Below are 23,125 nucleotides of genomic sequence, written 5' to 3'. Positions count from 1 at the left end.
AGGATCATTATTTAGGCTCAGTTTTTACTGTTGTTGTTTTAGTTCTTCTGATCTTTCTTTAGGGAAGTAAAAAAAACTTATTAGAATCTATACCTGCACAGTCTGATCAAGAAAAAGAAGCTAACATTAAAAAAATAGAAGAAAAGGAAAACTTGGAAGATGGTGACACAGCCAGGGCCGAGGAATCCCACAGCACAGAGGTAGATGCTGAAGAAGAGCAAGCCCGATCTGGGTAAGACACTTGCTTTGCTTATGATGCTTTTGGCTGGATACAGTCTTATTATTTACTCTTGTGAACGTCTGAATTGAAATTGATTTGATTGATGGAGAACAGAATAGTCATTTGCATTTGTTAAGAAAATTTGATTCCTTCAGAGACCCTCATTAATGTGAATTGTGGAAAAGATCACCTTTTTTTTTTTTTGATCTATTCTTGCTCTCATCATGGAAACTTGTAAACAATTTTCTGTCGTGAACAGTTGTCTTTACTGAATTAAGATCTGCTGCTGACTGGGCAATAAGACTCATAAAGATGGCATACTGGCCATGGGCTAAGGTGTATGTGTGTCTTGAGCAGACAGTGTGTGGGTCATTTTGGCTGTGTGACGAGTAGTACTAACTTGATTTGCCTACTTGGGAATGTTGACTTAAATGTCTTTTGGTGGCTTTTTTGCTTTGTAGGTATTTTGGTTTTCATTTCTGAGATTTAAAAAAACATAAACATCTATAGTGCTGATAGCTCTTTTAAAAAATACAACCAACTTTTCTTTGTTTTGTTTTCATTTTAGTATTTTAAAAATTTACAAATAGGGAAGGAAAAAAAACCAAATATGTGCAGGTAAATATAGTAAGTAGTGTTTTTAACTTTTGTTATATTTCTCTGTGTATATATACATATTTGAAGGATACCTTACTGCTGCTAGAGATTATTCCAATTAAGAAACTTAGTAAAATTGAGATTTCTACCTGAAGCAAGTCAATCAGTTCAGCTTCCTGAAATACAGAGAAAAGCATTACAGAGGTATGGTTTTTCATACTCCTGGTAAGAACAAACAGGGCAGTGCAAGGTGCAGATGAGTATAGTAGCAGTGTGTGCTGTCTGGCTTTGTGTTGTGTAGAGAATATTAGAACCATAGACTCCACCTCAGGAGAAAGTTCATATGCAGCTTTCAGCTAACCTCTAAGAGGTGCATTGTCTTTGGATGTTTCCTGCTGGTTACAGGTACTTGTAGTCATTCTTCTCTGTTCTTAGTAAGCGTCTAAGTTGGTCCTTGTACTAATAAATAGTGAGTAAATTCTATTTAAAGTTTTTATTAGTCTCCTTAACTTCTCGGTTATATGAGTTCTCTATGTACTTGGAATATTTATGTGTACAGTTGTGGCATGCACATGGATGATAAAGCCAGCACTGGATTATGGCATAGCCTAGGCATATAGAAAAACTAGCCTCTAGATTATGTAAGTACACTTTATATTTGTACAATGATGCATTTCTAAGAATGTATGTATCCCTTTTATTAAGTAATAAATGACTATTCATACCACAAACTGAAATTTCCCTTTTGTGAGTACCCACATTTGATACTATTTAAATACACAAAGAAAATGACTAGTAAAAGTGCAGTCGTGCTGCCTAAATATAAGTATATTCTGAGAAACTTTTTCTAGGCAATATCATTGTTGTATGTAGCATGAAAAAATGTTCTTACACAGATTAAAGAGGCTATGACATCACTAGGCAGCATAATCTTAGGGGGCACTTATTGTGTGTGCATGTCAGCGTGACTGCTGTGTATTTTTTATCTGCCTTGCTGTACCACTGGAGCTCATCTGCCCTTCCACTCTCCAGTCTTGTTACCTGCTTCTGAGCATGGCTGCACTCACATGGCTGCCAGACAAAGAGGGTTCGTTTCCGGCAGAGTGAAACAGGACAGTGCGTGCCTTCATCATACTACTTATAATGGCACATTATTTAAAATTTATGAGTTGTTAGTTTCTGGAATTTTTTATTCATTTTTTTTAACTGATAGTGATGGTGAGTAACTTAAACTGGGGAAAGCAAACTGCAGATAAAGGCAGACAGACACTATAATTGATTTCTTAGTTTTATCAGAATATTTACAATTATAAAAAAACACATTGGGATATGAGGTGTTGGTTTTATTTGTTTGTTTGTTTAGGTGTACTAGCTTTCCCTGATTGGCCACCACCAAGAGTTTTCTGTGTCCTAACTCCATAGCTTGGGCATAGGAGGTTAAAAATGGTGACCCTTGTAAGTTGTCGGCTTGGTGCTTGCTCTTCAGTGTGTATTTATTATACTGTGGCTTCTTTTCCCTCATACATTGTAAGTAGGGAGTAGGGTAGTGATATCAAACTAGGAAGATCTGATTCAAGTGGAAAATTATTTTGACATAGTGTGTTATCCAAATATTGTTCTTCAGAAGGTAGGTCACTTCAGGGCTGCCAGGCTTGCTAAGTGGGTAAAAGAACCTGTACTGCAAGTTTGACTACCTGCAGTGGAGCCCCAGAACTCAGTGGGAAGAGAGCCAGTTCCCCCAAACTGCCCTCTGACCTTCGTACTTGCCCTGTGGCTCAGTGATTTTAAAAGATTAATACATAGGTGTGTGTGTGTGTGTGTGTGTGTGTGTGTGTGTGTGTGTGTGTGTGTGCGCGCGCGCGCACGCTTGCGCGCTTTTGTGTAATATGTACATCATCTTTGACTTTTCTAGTGCTGTCTTCGAAAACACAGCAGCTTTCTTTGGCTAATTGCCAGTATTTATGTTATTTGTTTCTTTCAACTTCAGTGTATAGCTTAATACAATTTTATTTAGTTTATGGTTAAGAGTGACTTTAAGTGCAAATTTCTAAATTTTTGATTGGTCTATTTTACAATTTTCAATGTTCTGTTTCCTCAAACATTTGCAGGACTGCCTTTGTGTCTGGTAATAGTGGCTTGTACGCAGTGGGCTCAGTGCATTTTCTGATGTATGAGTTGGGTGTTTTCACTGGCTGGTTTTGGAGCTCTCCTTCCTTTGTACCATGCTCTTCATCACTCACTTTCTCTCAGATGTTTAGGATGTAATCCTAAAACATGAATGGGTAGTATTTTTTTCAGACAGCTCTCCAAGCAGTTTCAGTGTATTATATAAATAACACATTCATTTAATGTTATTCTTGGTAGTTATGTCATCTCTGATTTTGTAGTTATCTTGGCTAACTAAAATACTTCATGATAGAAACGCTAATGCTTGTTGAATAACAGTTCATATTCTTCATTTCAGATGAAAACTGTTGTCATTTAGGCCTAGATTTCTAAGTACTGATTGACTTGACTGTGCATGAGTCTTTACGCGTCTCTAAGAACAGGGTCTTGCTGCTGTCTTGCATTTGATCTACAGATCCTGCTGGCTCAGCATCCTGAGCACTAGGATTACAGGCTTGAGCTGCCACTTCAGATTTAATATATTTGGTTGTTGGCTTTGTTTTTTAACAATTAAACTTTATTATACAACCCAACTAGCATATACAAGAAGGAAAAAAGGTTAAAGGGACAAAAGAGTGAACCTTCCGGTATCTGTTTTACGGGACGGGTTTTTAGGTGTCTCTCTGTCCCGCGTGTCCGGCCCGGTTGCTGCTCCCTTTGTGTTTTTGTTTGGGCTGTATTAGTTGTTCTCTCCTCCCCACCTTTTTAGTCACATGTAAAGGGCGGTCTCCTTCTCCCTTCAGGGTCAATTAGGAAAACAATAGCCACGGTGGGGTTCCCAGGTCGGCTTCCTGAATTCCAAGCCCAGGAAGGCTCCAAACAGTCTGTCACAAAGTATTCATGGGGTGCCCCAAGGGTAAAGCCCGCCAAGATTGCTTCCACCTGTGACAAAGCTTAATGTTTGCCACACATCCCCCTTCTCTTTTAAAAAAATTAAGAACTACACACACACACACACACACACACACACACACACACACACACATATATATCAGGTATCTGAACAAGCATTTCTACACCTTCGAATATTGAATCTTCCCTCATACCATTAGGAACTGTGGAACCCATTGGGCCCCACGTTGGGCACCAGATGTTGGCTCTGTTTCTTAACAATTAAACTTTATTATACAACCCAACTAGCATACACAAGAAGGAAAAAAGGTTAAAGGGACAAAAGAGTGAACCTTCCAGTATCTGTTTTATGGGACGGGTCCTTAGGTGTCTCTCTGTCCCGCGTGTTGGTCTGGCCCAGTTGCTGCTCCCTCCAGGCTCTCGCCTGGGCTGCACTAGTTGTTCTCTCCTCCCCACCTTTTCAGTCACATGCAAAGGGCGGTCTCCTTCTCCTGTAGAGGGTCAATTAGGAAAACAGTAGCCATGGTGGGGTTCCCAGGTCGGCTTCCTGAATTCCAAGCCCAAGAAGGCTCCAAACAGTCTGTCACAAGGTATTCATGGGGTGCCCCAAGGGTAAAGCCCGCCAAGATTGCTTCCACCTGTGACAAAGCTTAATCTTCCCCACATTTGGTACTTTTGTGAACTCACTTTTTCATTCCGTGTAACCGTTAGGTTTTTCATTACATGAAAGCTGAGGCACATTTTTTATAAAAGAGTATAAAGATGAAGTTAGTACTGCCAGGCTGTTCTGTATTTATTTTTTATAATTACACATTTCCAGCTATGAAGTAATAGATCCTTTGTTAGAGAGACTTGTTCATAGTGTACTTGTATTGCAAAGCAGACAACCTGCCTAAATATAACACCAAATTTCACATTGAAATTTTTTTTATGTAAAACTGGTAATTGGAAAGATTCAGAACTGGAGATTTTCTTCAATCTTTTCAGTACAGATTTATGGATAATGTAAGAAGAACATGAGTGTTGGCATGGTGATGAACTGTAGAGCTGGGGCAGAAACATCACAAGTTTGAGACCAGGCTTGCCTACATAATAAGACTGTCTCAAAATTGCAATTTTATAAAAGAAAAAAAAAATGGAGCGGGGACGAGGGATACAAATGCCCAGTTTAAGAAGCTATGTGGTATTGAGATAATAAAAATAGCTCCTCCTTCTAGGATAATTTGTTTAGTTTTCTATATTTGGAGTTGGCCTCTAAATTTTGAGGTTAAAGTAATCTATGACAGAAAGGTTCAGTAAATGTCTGGCAAAGAGCAGAAATTGTGATATTTGCATAGCTAGATGTGATACTCATGTGACCATAGTGGGAAACTCCTGTGAAAAGTTAAAATTATATTTCATTTACTTCAACATTTGAGGATATGGTTGGACCATGTCTTACTAGGAGTTGCCAGCAGTTAGTAATATTTTTTCCTTTAAACATACTTAGGTTGGAAATAGTGGTTTTGGAATAAGATAGTTAGAAAACAGCAATGAAGCGTGTGTGTGTGTGTGTGTGTGTGTGTGAACAGCAATGAAGCGTGTGTGTGTGTGTGTGTGTGTGTGTGTGTGTGTACACATGTAACCTGAGTTGTAAAGCACTTCCATAGTAAAACATGAGAGAATGATTAGTCAGCCATACGCACTTCCTGTCGTTCAAAACAGCTTTCAGTCGGGTGGAAATCAGTCAGTCTTCATCTCTCTCTGTCTCTGTCTCTGTGTGTGTGTCTGTTGTTGGAGCGGGGTCCTTCTGTGTAGCCTGGATTGGCCTCTGAGTTCACACTGATCCTTCTGCATCATTTCCCCAGGACTGGGATTGCAGTACAGGAAGTGTTCTTTTAATGGACTTATTTTTGCTTCTTCATTTTCCTCTAAATATATCTTTCTGACACTTGTCCACTCATACAGGTTTTAGTTTTTAATGCTAAATTGAAACTCAGAGCACTTTATACTCATGGAACCTGCTGTTCTGGAACAATCACAGCCACGATTTTTATCAGTATATTGGTTTGGAACTGAAACTCATATGAAGTAACTTTTATTAACTGCAATTTTTTAAACCTTTCAAGAGATGAAACCAATAAAGAAGAAGATGAAGATGATGAAGACATAGAAGAGGAGGAAGAAGATGAGGAAGAAGACGAGGATGAAGATGATGATGACCACAATGAGGAAGAGGAGTTTGAGTGCTATCCACCAGGCATGAAAGTCCAAGTGCGGTATGGACGAGGGAAAAATCAAAAAATGTATGAAGCTAGTATAAAAGATTCTGATGTCGAAGGTGGAGAGGTCCTTTACTTGGTGCATTACTGCGGATGGAATGTGAGGTAACTTGAGTTTCAGCTAGTGATTATTACAAACACTTCTAAAATACTTTTCTATTTAAAAACTTACATAAGGAATTACAGACTTACTAGTATTCTAAGGGAGGTCACATTAACATTAAGGCTATCAAGCTTTTAGCATGTAAATGCCTCACTTCATGGCACCCCACCACCCTACTGCATGTTCTCAGCACTTCACGGACATCTGAAGAGAGTAGGTGTAGACATACAGATTACTAGAGCATATGCTGGAAGGAAGCGATAGGAAACCCGCACGCAGGGAGTGGGGTTCACATCTCGGCTTCATCATATCATTACCGGGCTGCGTGCTTTCTACACGTCAGATCCCCACACTTTCCTGTGTGGTCTCTTGAGCCGTCACACCACCCTTCAGTAGGCAAGGATTGCAGAGTTGGAATTCCTTCAGAAACATCACCGATTCTTAAAAGACCTTACTATCAGCAGCTGCACTGCTACCTTTTCAGAAGTCTTAGGGACTTACTTGTATCTTTGAAACCATAGCTGGCAACAGCAGCAAGTGTGCTAAGAGAGAGAGAGAGCATCTGCCCACTGCTCCTGAGTCCAGGCAACGAGAGGCAAAGCAGAGGTCTGGATATGGGTATGGTCAGTGACTTGAGATTTTTATCTTGCATAATTTTGAGGACTTTATCTGAAAAGGCTGTTTTAGTTTTATCCACAAGTGAGAAGGAAGTTTTTAAGACAGGAATTTCATTAACTTTGGAATGTTTATTGTTACGTATGAGATTATATATGTGAGTCTAGCCTGTAATAGTTAGAGCTTGAAATTAGGGTCAGTTGTTTTCATTGATGGTTTTATGAAGGAAGTCCTTGTATTTTCGAGGAAAAATTATAGTTTCAGGTTTTATAGTTAAATTTATTTTGGGGTAAGAGGTGTGGCTTATGGGTAGAGTACCCACCAAACACTTTCCCTGCTGTCATATGTACACAAACACAGTATTTAATGGTTGGGGAAGTTTTAAGAAAACATTTGAAATTCACCATTTCTTAGTAGCACACTTTCTGTTCTGTTGTAACGGCAGGGAGTTCTGTAAGTGTGACTTAGCTTGACCCTCTTTCTAAGTTGAGGAAAATGTAAATTTATACTTATATAAATGTGTATATGTGTGACTTTTATAACACTAGGGAGAATATAGCAACTTAAGTCAGGAAGGAGTTCAGAGACTGCATTTCTGGTCAATAAGATAGTAATGGTATGGATTTAAGAATGTCTTCTTACCAGTGTTTTGAAGTGTATTGGTCCTGAAGCGTAGACTCTGCCAGATGGTCCATGGTATTCCTGTGTGCAGTCTGTCCTCACAGCTATTGGTTCTTCTGTCTTTATTGTATGGCACTTCTCTCATTGACAGACTGGCTGATACTAGAAACCTTAGATTCTCCCAAGAGGGTATTTTGTTCAGTGTTTTTTAATCTTGGGCATTTTTTATCTTCCTGAATAAAGGTGTTAAGATGGTCTTGCTTCCTCCCTCGGGACCTAAGTGTAGACTATGGAGCCTGAAAGCTGAGGCAGCCCAGGTTCAGGCACACCGCAGGGTAGAGAGATCTGCTTGCCAATTTTAGCTGTTCTTTCTGTTCTTCATCCCTAGTTACTTTGCTGATTTCCACATAGAGGTGATTTTTTCCTCTTGGCTTATATCAAATGCTTGAAATTTCTAGACCGATTATTAGAATCTAGGTGTTGTTCAGATTTCACAGCAGGCAGGTCTTGATTATCTTTACTAATTGGCTTCCTAAGTAAAAGCATAAGAAATAACACAAAGGAAATTATTTCATAATTTAAATGCATTAAAAAAATAAAACCAGTAAAACCGTTACGATTTTCTGATTTTTAAGAAAAGATTGACCAAAGAAAGGCATACTTCTGTTAGTGCTTGGGTTGCAGAAGGTAGAAAGACTATCCATCCAGTGTCTCAGTGTTGAAACTGATACAAGGAAGGAAGATTTTAAGTGGAGGCATTCAGATTTGTAATGACACAGAAAGGCGAGACCTGATCCAGCAAGTCCTGCTTATATTATTAAGATGGATGCTGTCCTCGCCTCAAGCAGTTCTGTGCTAAGAACTTTGCAAGAAGAACCTAACGCTTTCAATGAAGACCTCTGGGGTGGATCTGCATCCTTCTGCAGCATAGAGGACAGGCCTGTACTTCAGCACGTTAACAGTCACTCTCCTTTTAGTGAGCATGACACTGTCCCTGTTGTTCTCTGCAGTAATTACCAAAGAGTGTCTTACTGATAAATCAGCAAAAACTTTTATTATTGTTGTTGTTTCTTCATGTCTGAATCCAACCTAAAGGACTACAGCAAATCATTCTCAGCTCTTCAGTTATTTCTTCAACTTTAGGGGTCTCCAGCGTCATCTACATTGCCATTAGAAAATGTCAGGCATGAAGTTTATGTGCAGAGGTTCATGAAAACAGCTTTATTGGCAGTCGCACTGTTTCATGATGAGAACATTTTAGGAAATTTTGTATGGAGCCATTTATGTGTATATTTTATCTGAAAGTTCCTGTAAGGAGAATTTTCTTTGAAGGAAATAATATCTTAGTATACAAAAGTTTTATTGTTGATTCCTATAGTCTTCCTTTTTCTGAGATGCATAAATTTAAATATTGTTCATATCCCACTTTATAGTTGCAGAGCATTTTAAACAAAGATAATGTTTAATATTTAATAGTTTTTGTTTCTTTTTTGTTACAAGGAAGAATAAGAACTATTTTATTTAAATTTATTTAAACTAAATGTAGAGCTCTTGAACTTAAATCCCAAGTGACATAATACTAGTATTGGCTTTCTGGTATACTGATTATGTATTAAGTTACTGCCAAATGGTTTAGAATCACCAGGCACAAGGTACTTGGAGTGTTCTAAATCATTGTAGGGATAATTCTCAACCCTTCCAAAAATAGCATTCAATCTAGAAAAGTAAATAAAAATAAAATAAATGGATTAAAATAATTTAAACTAACAGTGTTTTTGAAAACACATCTTTATAAAGTCTTGAAAAATTATATTCCTATGAGTGGCTGTAGCTTAGTGGTAGAGTGCTTGTTAAGCAATGTGAGGCCCTAGCTTTAACCCCATCAGCACTGCCATAAGAAGCTATCATACTTTAACTTTTTTTTAATTGGGAGAGAAAAATCAATCTAAGAAAATACGTAGAAGGGTTTCGCCTGCATTTATGTTTGTGTGGTGCCTATGGAAGCCAGAAGTTCTTACTGGATCCCCTGGGACTGGAGTTACAGATGGTTGTGAATCACCCATGGGTGCAGGAAAGAGAACTCTGGTCTGCTGGAAGAGCAGCCAGTGCTCTCAACTACTGTGCCATCTCTTTAGCTCCTGCTTTAACTAGTTTTAATAGGAGAGGGGGGGGGGAGGGAGGAGACAGAGAGAGAGAGAGAGAGAGAGAGAGAGAGAGAGACAGACAGACAGACAGACAGACAGACAGACAGACAAGATACTGTGTGTGTGTTTCTCTGTGTGTGTGTTAGTGATGCTAATATTTTGTAGAACTTCTTGGCATAGTTATCTTAATTGTCCTTGTCATAATAAATATAGGCTTTATTTTAGAAAATATGGCTATGCATATATGCTACATGTGTAATCCTAGTACTCAGTGTGTGAAGCAGAAAATTGTGAATTTGATGCCAGCCTGGATTATATAGTACAGACTTTTTATTTCACCCCCTAAAAAATATACAATAAGTGTCATTGAACATGGGCATATATTTTTATAACTGGGTATATTAGAGCTGTCTAGGTTACTTGGCTTAAAAAAAGAATTTATTTTTTGTATGTATGTATGTATGTATGTATGTATGTATGTATGTATGTATGAGTGTATGCTGCTTGTGTGCAGGTATCCGTGGAGGCCAGAAGGGGGCATTGCATCTTCTAGAACTGTAGTTGCAGGGGGTTGTGAGTTGCCGGACATCTGTCCTGGGACCTGAGCTGGGATTCTCTGGAGGGAGTTGTGTGCACTCTTAACTGAGGTGCCTCTGAGCTGCTTTGGTGTGTGGTGTATAATAAATGAATACGTGATTGCAGCACACTGACACTGGTTCATTAGAGGGACTGGGAAGAGGTTCTTAACTGTAAAACTTTAATTTTTTTTTCTTTTTCTTTGATTTCTGAGACAGGATCTGGCTATATAGCCATGGAATTGGCTTCATTCTCTTGTTTTTGCTTCCCTACTGTTGGGATTACTGGTATCCAGCTCCATGCCTACCTATAACCTCTTAAATACTTAAAAATAATTTTATATTAGAAATTAGAGAAATCTGAAAATAGCATTATACTTAATACTATTTCTATAGGTATATAGATTTTTCCTTGGAGAGAAGGAAATATAGAAAGAAAAACTGCATGTAGGAGCAAATGGAGGGAGGCAGATTATGAAGTATTGTATGAAGGGATTACTTGCCATTGCTTTGTACAGTAACTTTAAAAAGTTTTTAAAAAGATGGTGATAAATTCAGCCTTACTTTCTGAGCACATTTAATTGCTGTCATCAGGCTTTATTTGGAAAACAGACATTGAATGCTGACTGCATGCCAAACACTGTAGTTAGCACTGGATGATAAGAAGATGATGTCTATGAAAAGAATTCCAGTCCAGTAAGGAAAACTGCTCTAGTGGGATTTATAATCCATAGATTTCATCCCCCTCAGCCCTCAGTTTCCTCTGTATTTTATGTCTTTCTTGGCCACTTCTCATCACTTTATCTGAGCTGCAGCTCTTCTTTTACTTTTCTGTTGTTGATGATAACAGTGCTCTGATGTAAACAATAGAACCCAAACACCCTTTCCCCCTTCCTTGAGCCCTTGTTTGAACAGTTGATCCTGTCTGAAGTAAAATTCAGTGTGCTACTCTGCTAGTATCTGAAATTAATGGTTGTGAATCTCAAGTGAGCCCTTATTCCTTTTTTTTTTCCTGTTCACTCTCTTATTTTCTTAGAAGACTGTTTTATATTGTTTATACTTTTCCCCCACTGCCCAAACTCTTCCCTTTTTTCACTTTCAGCAAGTAACTTCGATTTTTAGTGTCATGGAGAAATTAAAACAAGAAAAATTTTAGGGCTTATACTAACTCCCTGCTTTCAGCTACAATCATGCTTTGTGTTTGTCACCTCTAGCCACAAGTTTATGTCATGCTTGTCTAGATGTTGTATTGTAAAAGACACGGCCCATTTTCTTGATCAGTTCAAATCCCACTACTTGTAAGACTTACACTTAACATCTTTCTCAAAACAAACACAACACCCCCCCCCCCCCCCCCGCCCCAGCCTGAAAAACCCCAATCCTGTCTTGAGCCTGCATACACAGATGTGCCATGAACTGACATGTTGTTTGCATCTGTCCTGTTTTCTCATTTCTGGGTAAGCCCACTTGGGTGGCCCGCATCCCATGCCTCTAGACTAGAATTTAGCAGGGTTACTGTTTAGCACGCTTATCTTGCTTTGACAGAGGTGTTACAACACATCTAGCTAGTTACTCCTTCCATGACACTCTTTGCTTGGCTGCAGCAGCTACACGTGTCTTTAATTACTTTCCTTTAATGATTTTGTGTTTTATTTCTTATTGGTATTTGAAGTTTTCTCTTTTAATTTGCTTTATTTTTTTCTTCTGGTAGCTCTTGCAGTTTGTTACTTGATGTTCCTGTTTTCCTAATCATAATAACATGATTCAAATAATCAACTCTTCTGAGCTCAGGAATGTAACTTCTGAGAACACTGAGCTGGTCTCTTGGTTGGTAACTGAGAGATGGATTAAATTTCATGGGGAACCCTTAGAACATTCCTCTTTTTTTTTTTTTTTTTTTTTGTCGTTTCAAAATTACTGAAGTGCTACTTTCCAGTGTAGTTTTTCTGTTCTTTCTCTAGTCTGCCTTTGTTTTGATGTCTTCAGTGGTGTATTGCGTTTAGTGGTTTTTAGTGTGGTGATGAAGTTTTTAGTGTGGTGATGAAGTGGTTTTTAGTGTGGTGCTCCTGCTTTGAGATAGATGATGGTGGTAGTGACACAAAGACAGCAGGTACTCTGGAAGCCGTCTCTTGTTCTTTAAAGTTAAAGGCCCGTTAGGTAATAGCTGTAAACTTGCTTTAGAAGACACTGACTTTTGAGTTAACCATAGTTCAGGAATACAAGTGAAAATCATCATAAACTTCATGACAAATACCAACAATTCCATTATTAGTTATAACCAGAGAGCCTTAATCTTGGTATTTTCACCTCAGACTGTTGACTAAATCTGGGCCTGTCCCATTGAGTAGTTTTATAGATTGGCAGGTGTTTATAAAAAACACCCACTTAGCCGGGCATGGTGGTGCGTGCCTTTAATCCCAGCACTTGGGAGGCAGAGGCAGGTGAATCGCTGTAAGTTCGAGGCCAGCCTGGCCTACAAAAGTGAGTCCAGGACAGCCAAGGCTAAACAGGGAAACCCTGTCTTGAAAAACAAAACAAAAAACAAAAACAAAAACCACCCGGACATGTTCCATATGATAATTTATAAATTAACAAGTACATCTGTTTTTGTTTGTTTGTTTAAATATGCACAAATACAATTTCCTAAACTTAACCAGTTGTTAGAAAAACTCAGCTTTTGGGGGATGTTTTTAAAACTTAGTATCTACATTACAATGTTCAATTAGTGCTACAGCTCTTAACCATTTGCAGTGGTCTAATGTTGGTTCACACTCCTTGCTGTTTTCTTGCCATTTACCTGTTACCTCTGCCTGTGCACTTACACTAACATTAGAACGCTTAGGAAATGTTATTGTTAGAATGACTATACTGTTCTTGTAGGGCTTCTTGTGACAAATTTTAAATATAAGAATGCTGTAATATTCGTGTTTTTGTCATTCTGCAGTTAATGTTCTTGGGGGGTGAAGATAAGGTCTTATGTAGCCTATGCTGACCTTGAACTTCCTGTTTAGGAGGTGACCACCTGCACTCCTCCTGCTCCATCTCCTAAGTGCTGGTCTTAGCAGTGTGTACCACCATGCCTGGCTCTGCTGTTTTATTCTTACTTAAGAAGAATAGCGTGCATGTCACTGTGGATTTACTAGTATTGGGGAAGGGTTAATAATATGTTGTCAACAAATTTTAAAAAATTACTTAGTTCTATTTTAGAATTATGATATTTAACTAAATAGCTTATCATTTGTTTTTGTTTATTTTTTCTTTGTAATACCTTTACATATATTTCAGGTAGTTTTTAAGAATTGTGTCAACTTGGTTTTGCTCTGAATGTATGTTTTTGCTTTGCTTTGCTTTGTTTTAAGACAGGATCTCATTCTGTAGTTCTGGCTGTCCTGGAACTCTCTGTGTGTACCACACTGGCCTTGAACTATAGAGATCTTGTCTATTTTTGCCTCCTAAGTGCTAGAATTAAAGGCATGCACCACCATGTTCAGCTGCTCTGAAAGTGTTTTTAAAACATCAGTTTCTGCATGTAATTTGTTTTTTTAAAAAATAAAGGTATGGCTGAGTGTATATTATGTGTACACAGTATTTCTTTGAAAGTTGGGTTTTAGAAGATCTGTGGAGGTGGGCATAATAACCATTTTATAGACTAACATTCTGATGCTTTTATTATTGCCAAATGATTACGTAGATGATTTACCAACACAGCCAAACAAAAGTCATAAAGCTTTTTAGAACTTGTTTTCTCTGGTGAGAGCAAGTACTCAGTGGTCTCTGAATGGTTTTCTTTAGCTATGTGTCAGTATTTAGGAAGACATTTAAAAGACCAAATCCAACATGGCTTCTTGCAGGTTTGTATCGTTACTTTAAAACTACTGTCTTGTATTATCTTCTAGGCTAAATTATGTTTCTTGCGGAAATGAGCTTTGTTGTGACTTCATGCCGAATATACTGATATGTGTTGAATAAATGCATTTGTTTATGTAAATTTTGATCATTTTTTATATAGACCACACAACATCTTGAGTCCTTTGTGTTAGGTAATTTCAGTAGATGTCTTCTCGGATTTGGCATGTGTACTTTGCCTGGCAGTTTAGATGTATTTCAGATGCTTATGTAGGTTCTGTGTATAAGATTGTTATGTAATGGAATTTAAAAACTGAGGCTAAGCACTCTCCTTTCCCTTTTTTTTGGCAGTACTAAGGCTCACACCTAGAGCCTTGCTCATGGTGAGGAAGTGCTTAGCCACTGAACTGCACCCCTTAATTAAAATAATCAGACCTATTTTGTTTAATATTTATTTTCTTTTCTTTAATATTTGCTTTTGAATGAAAAAAAAAAACCAAAATACGACAATAATAGCCTTCTTCCTTTACGCCCTGTCAAGGTGAGTCTTTTCTTCTCACTGTTCTTTGGTACTTGTAGTGAAAGCTGAGGTACAGGCGCACAGGTGTGTGTCCCCCTGCTTCCTCACACCGTCATCTAGTCAGAGTCTGTGCTTGATGCTCAACAAGACTGCTGTGTGAGGCAGTGGGTCAAGTGGCACTCCTGCCATAGCGTTCCTCCAGCCTCTTTATCGTGAAGCATGCTGACTGATGAGGAGGAATGTGATTACTTAGCACTGAAGGATTCATCTGCAAACCTGTTGCCCAGAGTTGCTGGTACAATCCTAGTGCTGGTCTGGTCAGTGGAGATCCATATTGGGATGCATACCCTTGATTCCCTGTACTGTGTTTCTCTTTTCTAAAGTCATGGTGATGTTTTCACCCATACTTTGTTCTTATTGGTATTCGTCTTCCATTCACTCCCTTATCTCCATTGGCCCCTCCTGTTAGGTTCCTTTCCTTTCTCACACTGCTCTCCCTTAATGTCACGTGTGTTCTATTGTCCTCTTCTCCCCATTAATATATCTCTTCATGATTCTGATTCTAGTTTCATAATCCACATTCATACCCCGGCATACATACATGTAAAACTGAAAGTCTAGAATCTGCATATTTGGGAAACCATGAAGTGGTTTTTCAGAGCCTGGTTTATTTCATTTAGTGTAATGATTTCTGGTTATCCATTTTCCTGAATATGTAATGTTTCTATTTTTATTTATAGGTCGATAAAATTTCACTACATATATATATATATATATATATATATATATATATATGCCACATTTTCATTAACTATTCATTTGTTAATGAATAATTAGATTGCTCCTATTTCCTAACTGTTGTGAGTGGTTAGTATCCTATGTAATTCCTTTACATTTTTAAAATAATTTCTAAAATCTTTACTGTCTTCATGTGTCTCTGTGTGGGTATATATATGTGAATGTAGATCCCCTCAGACTCTGTCTGTGTACCTCTTATTTGCTGAGCTGTCTTCTAGCTGCCTCCTGTTGACTCTTAAAGCAGTACTTAACTTTGGGCGGTGAGGCGGGGCTTGTACAGGGATGATCGTAATAGTCAAGAGGACAAAGCTGTTCATGTTTGCTCTTGTTTGTTAATATTGGTTTGGTTTGGTGTTTTTTGAGACAAGAGTCTCTCTCTCTGAATCTAGGTTAGCCTAGAGTCTCTCCATCCTCCTGTTTTGGCCTCCTGGGTGATAGATTATAGCTGTTCATTAATGCATCCAGCTCCAACATTCAGATATTTCTTGTCTTTGAGACAAGGTTTCACTATGTAGCTCCAAGCAGTCCTAGAACTCTGTGGACCAGAGTGAACTCAAATTCACAGAGATCTCCTACCTTTGCCTCCTCCCCTATGTTGGGATTAAAGCAATGCACCACAATACCCAGCAATTCTAGTATTCTTTAAAATTGGATTTTGAGGGATAAAGAAATGTCCTATTTGATAAAGTATCCCAGTGAAAAAAATTAAAAATATTTTGCTTTTCTATTTCTTAATTTTTCTCATTTTTGCCACTTCCTTTAAAAACACTGAACTTTACATTTTTGTAGTGTTTTAAGATACTTTAATTTCCTATAATCCTAACACTCAAGTCAAAAGCAGGAACATCAGCATTCGAGTTCAGTCTCAACTACACAGCAAATTCTGGCCAGTCCACACTACATGAAACACTGTCTCAAAGCAAAACAAGAGACCAGCCTGATTTACAGAGCAAGTTCCTGGACAACCAGGGCTACACAGAGAAATGCTGTCTTGGGGGTTGTGGGGAAGCAAAACAAAAGGTATTTGAACTTGGACTAAAATTTCCATTTTCTGTCTGTACCAAATATTCACTCCTGTTATCTCTAAAATAAGCGCATTAGTGTCTTTTCAAATCACATATTAACAATAGTGTGTGTGTGTGTGTGTGTGTGTGTAGGGTGAACTGCAGGTTTATGTTGCAGTTCTGAGTAACTTTCATTTAGTTAGGTCTTCTCGTTGGCATCTGGAAGGAATCAGTCAGCATTAGTAACTGTGATGGTTTACACATGTAGGACCTTATGTGTCATCATTGTTGGCTTAAAATTGGTTTTGCTTTTAAATATTTATTATTTATGGGTTATATGTATGTGCAATGTATATATCTATGCATGCCATAGTGTGCGTGTAGAAGTTGGTGGACAACATTTTGGAGTCAGTTCTCTTTTTCCACATTTTCTGGGTTCTGGGTCAGGATGCATGGCAAGCATTTTTACTTGCTGAGCCACCTTGCTGGCCCTTGTGCCAGGTTCTTGCTGTGTTGCCCAGACTGGCCTTGAACTCAAGTGATTCTCCTATTTTACCCTCGCAGGAAGTTAAAACTCCAGGTCCACCGATGCCCTGTTCATTCTTATAAAACTTTAGTGTCTCTAGTCTCTGAATGTTAGGTTTGGGGAGCCAACATTCTATCATTCAGGTATCCTTTGTCCTTAACTGCCTTTCTTAAGCATAATACAGTTTTTGATACTGCTGTGGAAGGCAAAAGGTACTGTAAATGCTAGGTGTCTACTTGTTTGCAGCTTTCTCAAGTAATATATATTTGAGCCTCAGAACCTATATCCAGCAAACACTCTTAGTTTTTATTTGCTAATATCTTACATTAGGCTGCTGGTGTTATACATGGTTCAGTCTGGGCCACGTAACTAGTAAGAAAAACATTGATGCGTTTCCAGAATGCATCCTATAACTCCCCATTCTCTCTTTTATGGGCACCATCAGGTTTAGCCAATAGGAAGCACAGGGTGATCCTATGTGGAGCTGAGTCAGCAGCTTCATGGTGGCCTGTGTAACACTTACCCAAGGGTTGTTTTAGATAACTTCTAGGCCTTCTGTTTGTCATAAAATGAAAACATGTTTACTCAAATAATGTCCTGTATAATTTAACTATTTTTTTTCTCAAGGGGTGGTTGCTTTTTGAGATAGGGCCTCACTTTGTAACCCAGGTTAGCTTGGAATTCACTGTAGCCAAGCTGGCCGGAAGCTCATGACACTCTTCCCTTAGCCTCCTAAGGCTTTATTCATCACATCTTGCTAATTTAGTGCTGGCTTTAGGACCTTTGTTACTTTACTATGAATGTTTGTAATAATGAAGACATTTTAAATGTAACATTTTCAGGTTTTCCTATCCAGAGTTTAAAATGTTAATGAAGGCTGGAGTCATAGCTTAGTGTGTGCAGGGCTATAATTTTTAATATTTTATTATTGCAGATAAACAAATAGAAATACCTTTAGAATACAAAAAGAGTGACAATTTTTAATGTTTCTTTTTTTTCTAGCTTATTTTTATGGAAAATTATTCTTTGGTGTATATAGCTTAGTGTAGTCAGTAGTATTTTACACCTTGTAAAATTTTGAAGACTTTGAACATTGGATTCAGAAGTCATCATAGCTCTATTGACCCTTTAATGTCTGAAAATATATGAAAGAGGCTCTTTAGAACACAGAAAAGTTAACAGAATAATGTTTTTCTAGCATTTTATGAGCAGCTACCCCATACTTTAACTTGCATTCTCTAAATTGCAAGAGGAGTCTTTTCAACCAGAGTGTTGCTTAACTACAGCATGCTTTCTTGGCTGGTCTAGAGGTGGGGAAATGCCTATCTGCTGTTCAAGAGCAAAACAGATGTGTAGAAAACATTATAATTTCTCAATATTGTATAGGTTCAGTTGAGTGGAGCCAGTAGTGAACCTGGAGGATTTATGGGGGTTAGCTGTGGTGACTTTGGGATAGTCAGTTTGACTCTCTTTGGTGTTTGATTGCATACTCGTCAGAGCCTCAAAAGCCTTTAAGACTGTAAAATGTTAGGACTCAGTATTCGAGTTTCTATTTGAATATAGTATAGTTTCTTCTGTGGCATATAGCTTACATATTGATACTCATTTCTTTTAATTTTAGATATGATGAATGGATTAAAGCAGATAAAATAGTAAGACCTGCTGATAAAAATGTACCAAAGATAAAACACCGGAAGAAAATAAAGGTAAGTCTTCATTTTGCTGTACAACATTAGCTGTTAGATAAGTACATTTGCCATCCCCCCCAAAAAAGTAATTAAACATACATGTACTATCTATATGACAGCATGTGCTACACCCATGCTATCTTTTCTTGAAATAGCACTTTACAAAATATTAGATTTTGATCTAATTAATTTTGTTACCTTGTGGAAAGGTTTTAGGAACAGTGCTAAATGACCTTTGAGGCCTTTTCAGCCTCAACAGTGTATAAAGCCTTATGACCAATTTTGCATTTATCCATTTAAACCTTTCCTGTCTCTTGTAGTTCCCAACTAGGAGCCATCAAGCAATGCGGGTAGGGAATGTAAGTAGATTTAAGGTGGAGAAGAGGAGATGTCTGAAGACAGAGGAGAGTCTGTCTCTTCATCTTTATCTGACTGGATACTGGCCCAGAGTGTTTTCAATACCCTTTTCACCACACACTCAGTAGTTACTATAGGATCTGTGTCCTCAACATGCAAAATTGTTCTGTTATGCATGATAGAATTACTGTCAATAATTGTGAGACAAATATTTCTAAATATTTTATTAAAAACCAGATCATTAACATGGTTTCTAAGTTTAAAAAAAAAAGCTTTAAAAATAGCCTTTTGCTGTGTGTAGTTCACATGCTTAGTAGTACTGAAACTCAGCCTTCTTATTCTAGTGAAGAGCTGTCATGGTGCTTTAGGGACTTGGATGTTGAATGCTTTTGTCACTCTTAAACTTGAGTCTGTTTTCAGTTTGTAGTACGGAAATCCAGTACCTAAAACTCAGGAATTCGTAAGCCCTTTACATACTCAATGTTGGACCGTATTGGAAAGTATGTAAATCACTCTGTGTTCAGCATTGTTTTTAGCAATGGAAGAACATTTGTTAAAATGTTTCTTTAAAAAACCAGTGTCTTTGTACAAAGCAAACTTAAGAGTAGATGAGTGGGAGAGGCAGTGTTTGGGTTATACACAAGAAATGTTCTCTAAACAGCTGTTTCTGTTCACTTTTTTGTACTAACCCATGCATGTTAAAATTCTTTGTCATAAGAAAAGAGGCTTGTGAACTGGAAATCTGCAGATTTTTAAAGGTTTCTTTCATATTGCTTTTTGGTGTGGCATTTACCTCCCTCTCTCTTTCACTCAAGTTTTCTCTGAGAAGCCATTGTTGTAGAATCTTTTTGACTGCTACTAAAAATGTATTTGAACTTGACTGAAGTGAATTGTTTCAGCCTTCAATGTGCATCGTACACTATGATTTCTGAGATTAAGTCGTAAAGTGCTAAAAAGATCACATAGCAGTAGTCATTGCAAGCATTCCACCTGCCTTCTTAGGATGTTCTGAAAGTTAGAACTAGTCTTTGGAGCTAACTATTGAAATATTTACCAGAGGCTGGGTGTGGTGGCACATGCCTGTAGTCCTGGCACTTGGGAGGCAGAGCAGGCGGATCTCTGTGAGTTCAAGGCCATCCTGGTCTACAAAGTGAGCTCAGGACAGCCAGGGCTACACAGAGAAACTCTGTCTTGGGGAAAGGAAAAAAAAAAGTGTGCCAGAGTCACCTGGGGAACACACTCAGACATTCCATCCACAGCACCTTGACTCATCTTGTTTCTAGGGGCCTGCTTTTCTAGCAAGTTCTCAGAAATTGCTGGGCTAATGACCCCCCACTTGGAGAATAGCTCCTATCTGCATGTTAACAGTTACATGTAAGGGAGTAGTTGTCCCCTCGCATGTTATGTGATATTAGGTATGCACTGTTCTTTGTGAAAATAATCACTTACATATTTCAGGACTTTAGAATTGTTGCTAAGTCACACTTTAGAGAGCCTAAATTGCAAAACAAAAATCCATCTCTTATAGGAAATTGTATAGTCTTTCTAGTTTTTTGTTTGTTTGTTTAATTGAGATTGAAAAAAACATCAGCCTTTGAGTGAAGTAGGAAGGCTGCCTCAGGGGTCACTTCACAGCATGTAATTCCTTCTGTAAATTTTAAAGTGCAGAACACAGTCATTCCCAGCCTGTATTTTATAGTGAGAACATTCAATATAAGAATGTTGAAATTGAGTTTCTTTTTGTAAATATTAAATTTGGATCTATGATTTGATTTTAATTTATAACAAGTTATTAGCAATACTTATTCATTAGTCTTAATTACCTGTCTGATTTGATCCCTACTATTAGATTATAAATACAAAATAGTTTTTCTGTCTCACAGTGTTTTTGTTAATAATCTTAAAAAGAATCAAGCCTGCTTATTTTGAAGTTTTTTGTACTTTTTTTTCCTTCTTTCTGGGATCCTTTCTTTGTTAAATATTTAATAATATATTATTTGATGTTGCTTTATAATATAGTTAATGTTGTTACTAATAAGTTGTCCATAATTAAAACTAATATCCATTGTTTTATTTTTTTAATCTAGAATAAATTAGACAAAGAAAAAGACAAAGATGAAAAATATTCTCCTAAGAACTGTAAACTCCGACGCTTGTCAAAACCACCATTTCAGTCAAATCCATCTCCTGAGATGGTTTCCAAACTAGATCTTGCTGATGCCAAAAACTCTGATACAGCTCATATTAAATCTATAGAAATTACTTCCATTCTTAACGGACTACAAGGTAAACAACTGTTTCATGCAAATATTTTAATTTCTATAAATATGTAAATGAATTGGAGTGTGGTGGTACATGACTGTAATTCTAGTACTCTGAAAGCTGAGGCAGGAGGATTGAGAGTTGAGGCTAGCCTGAGCAATATATTGAGTCTGTCTCAAAAAATAAAATAAAATAAAATAAAATAAAATAAAACAAAACCACTGCCCACTCTCCCTCCCTCCACCCCCTAAGAAATCCCAAAGTTAAAGTCTATAAATATAGTTCTGCAATTTCAGGTGGTTTTCTTGACCAGAATTTGCTTGGCTTGTTAGCACCTCCTGTGCTATATATCTCTGCTTCGTGTAAACACTGCCCTTTGTGTTGCTGTATAAAGCATAGGTTGTGTTATATATTAAGATGATAAACAAATTCTGAAAGTTGTTTGTAAAGAACTCATCTGTTTTCCATCTCATTCATTTTGATCCTTTTATGATGCTTTATGGTTAATAAGAAAAGCAGAAAATTGGGCTGGAGAGATGGCTTTGTGGTTAAGAGCACTTGTTCTTAAAGACCTGACTTCGATTGCCAACACTCACATGGTGGCTCACAACCATTTAACTCCATATTGAAGGGGATCTGACACCCTCTCCTGAGCTCTGTGGGCAGCAGGCACACATGTGGTGCATGCAGGCTAAACATTCATACAAAATAGTAAAAATAAATAAATTCTACTTAAAAAGCAAGTGAGAACTGGAGATTATGAAATCTGTAATGAAAATGAGTTGGAACAAGGATCTGAGCTACAAAATAATTTAAATTAATTCTTTTCCCTAAAAATATTTTAAATAGCTCATAACTTGAATGTTTTGCTTTTTATTTATTTTGAGTATAATAGAATTGGATTTTTCTCTCTTATTTCAGAAGACTGTATATGAATTCATAATATATACGCCTACTGCTGTATAATATTCTAAAGTTTGTTTTAAAAGTTTTTAAATGTATCTGACATTTAGAATACTATATGAAAAAATAGATGTAGTTTAAAGAATAGAAATTGGATTTCAGTCATGAGCAGGTAGTAGTTAATTAGGAGTGTTTTTTCAGGGAGTCTTACCTTAACTTTATGGAATCATTCATTTTCTTTAAAGAGGATTTAATTGCTTATGGATATGCTCCTAAATAAGATATTGTTTAGTTTCAAAAAATTATATCCAACATTTAATGTAAGCCTCAGTTGTGAGAGAGTATATATAGGTAGAGGCTGTCTTCAATGCTGTTTGGGCCAGGTGTGGTGCACACCTTCAATCTCAGTACTGAGGAGACAAAGGCAGGTAGATCTCCTGAGCGAACAAAGCCAGATTGGTCTACATAGTGAGTTCCTGGCCTGTCAGTGCTACATAGAGAAACCTGTCTGAGCAGACTCTATAAGTTGTATTCTGATTTCAGAGCCTGCTTATTGAAAGCTTAATCCATGGTTGAGGTCATAAGTGAGTTGCTGGAAATGATAGAATACCTGTCATACTCATGGGGAGATATGTGCAGTGGGACTAGTAGACCACTGTCTATGTATACAATGCTCTGCCTGCACGTACACCTGCCGGCCAGAAGAGGGCACCTGATCTCGTTATAGATGGCTGTGAGCCACCATGTGGGTGCAGGGAATTTAACTCAGGACCTCTGGAAGAGCAGACACTGCTCTTAACCACTGAGCTATCTCTCCAGCCCTATTACTGTCATTTTTACTCTACATAGTTTATCTTTAGTGCTTATCCTAAGTAGATCAGAATGTTTCTGCTAAATATTGCCACTTGATTCAGGAAGCAGCAACACAAAAACATGGAACGAAGAGCTGGAGTTTCATCTGTATAGTCAAAACAAAACATAAAGTGTAAACGACTTATTTAGGCTAATATGGGCCTTCAAGGAATGTGCATTCAACAGGCAGTATAGAGATAGTCTACAGTGTGACT

At 37.7% G+C, this 23,125-nt stretch overlaps 1 protein-coding gene across 10 annotated transcripts in view; it reads left to right on the top strand.

The window, feature by feature from the left end:
* ARID4B (AT-rich interaction domain 4B) overlaps window positions 1-23,125 on the top strand; it is a 119,286-nt gene that overhangs the window by 81,968 nt on the left and 14,193 nt on the right. For 4 of the 10 annotated variants that reach the window (XR_014781464.1, XM_084794165.1, XM_084794169.1 and 1 more), the window contains exons 16-20: window positions 63-232; window positions 5,944-6,201; window positions 18,470-18,554; window positions 18,857-18,895; window positions 20,981-21,179. Coding sequence is in view for 9 of the 10 variants with exons in the window: in XM_084794165.1 (XP_084650291.1) it covers window positions 63-232; window positions 5,944-6,201; window positions 18,470-18,554; window positions 18,857-18,895; window positions 20,981-21,179 (751 nt within the window). In the remaining variant the exon portion in view is untranslated. The remainder of the gene's footprint in view (window positions 1-62; window positions 233-5,943; window positions 6,202-18,469; window positions 18,555-18,856; window positions 18,896-20,980; window positions 21,180-23,125) is intronic. The other 6 variants (XM_084794167.1, XM_084794168.1, XM_084794171.1 and 3 more) reach the window with 6 other exon arrangements.

Source organism: Acomys minous, assembly GCF_964271855.1.
Source record: "Acomys minous genome assembly, chromosome: 9".
In the NCBI taxonomy this organism is placed as follows: domain Eukaryota; kingdom Metazoa; phylum Chordata; class Mammalia; order Rodentia; family Muridae; genus Acomys; species Acomys minous.
This window is presented reverse-complemented; position numbering and strand designations above follow the sequence as displayed.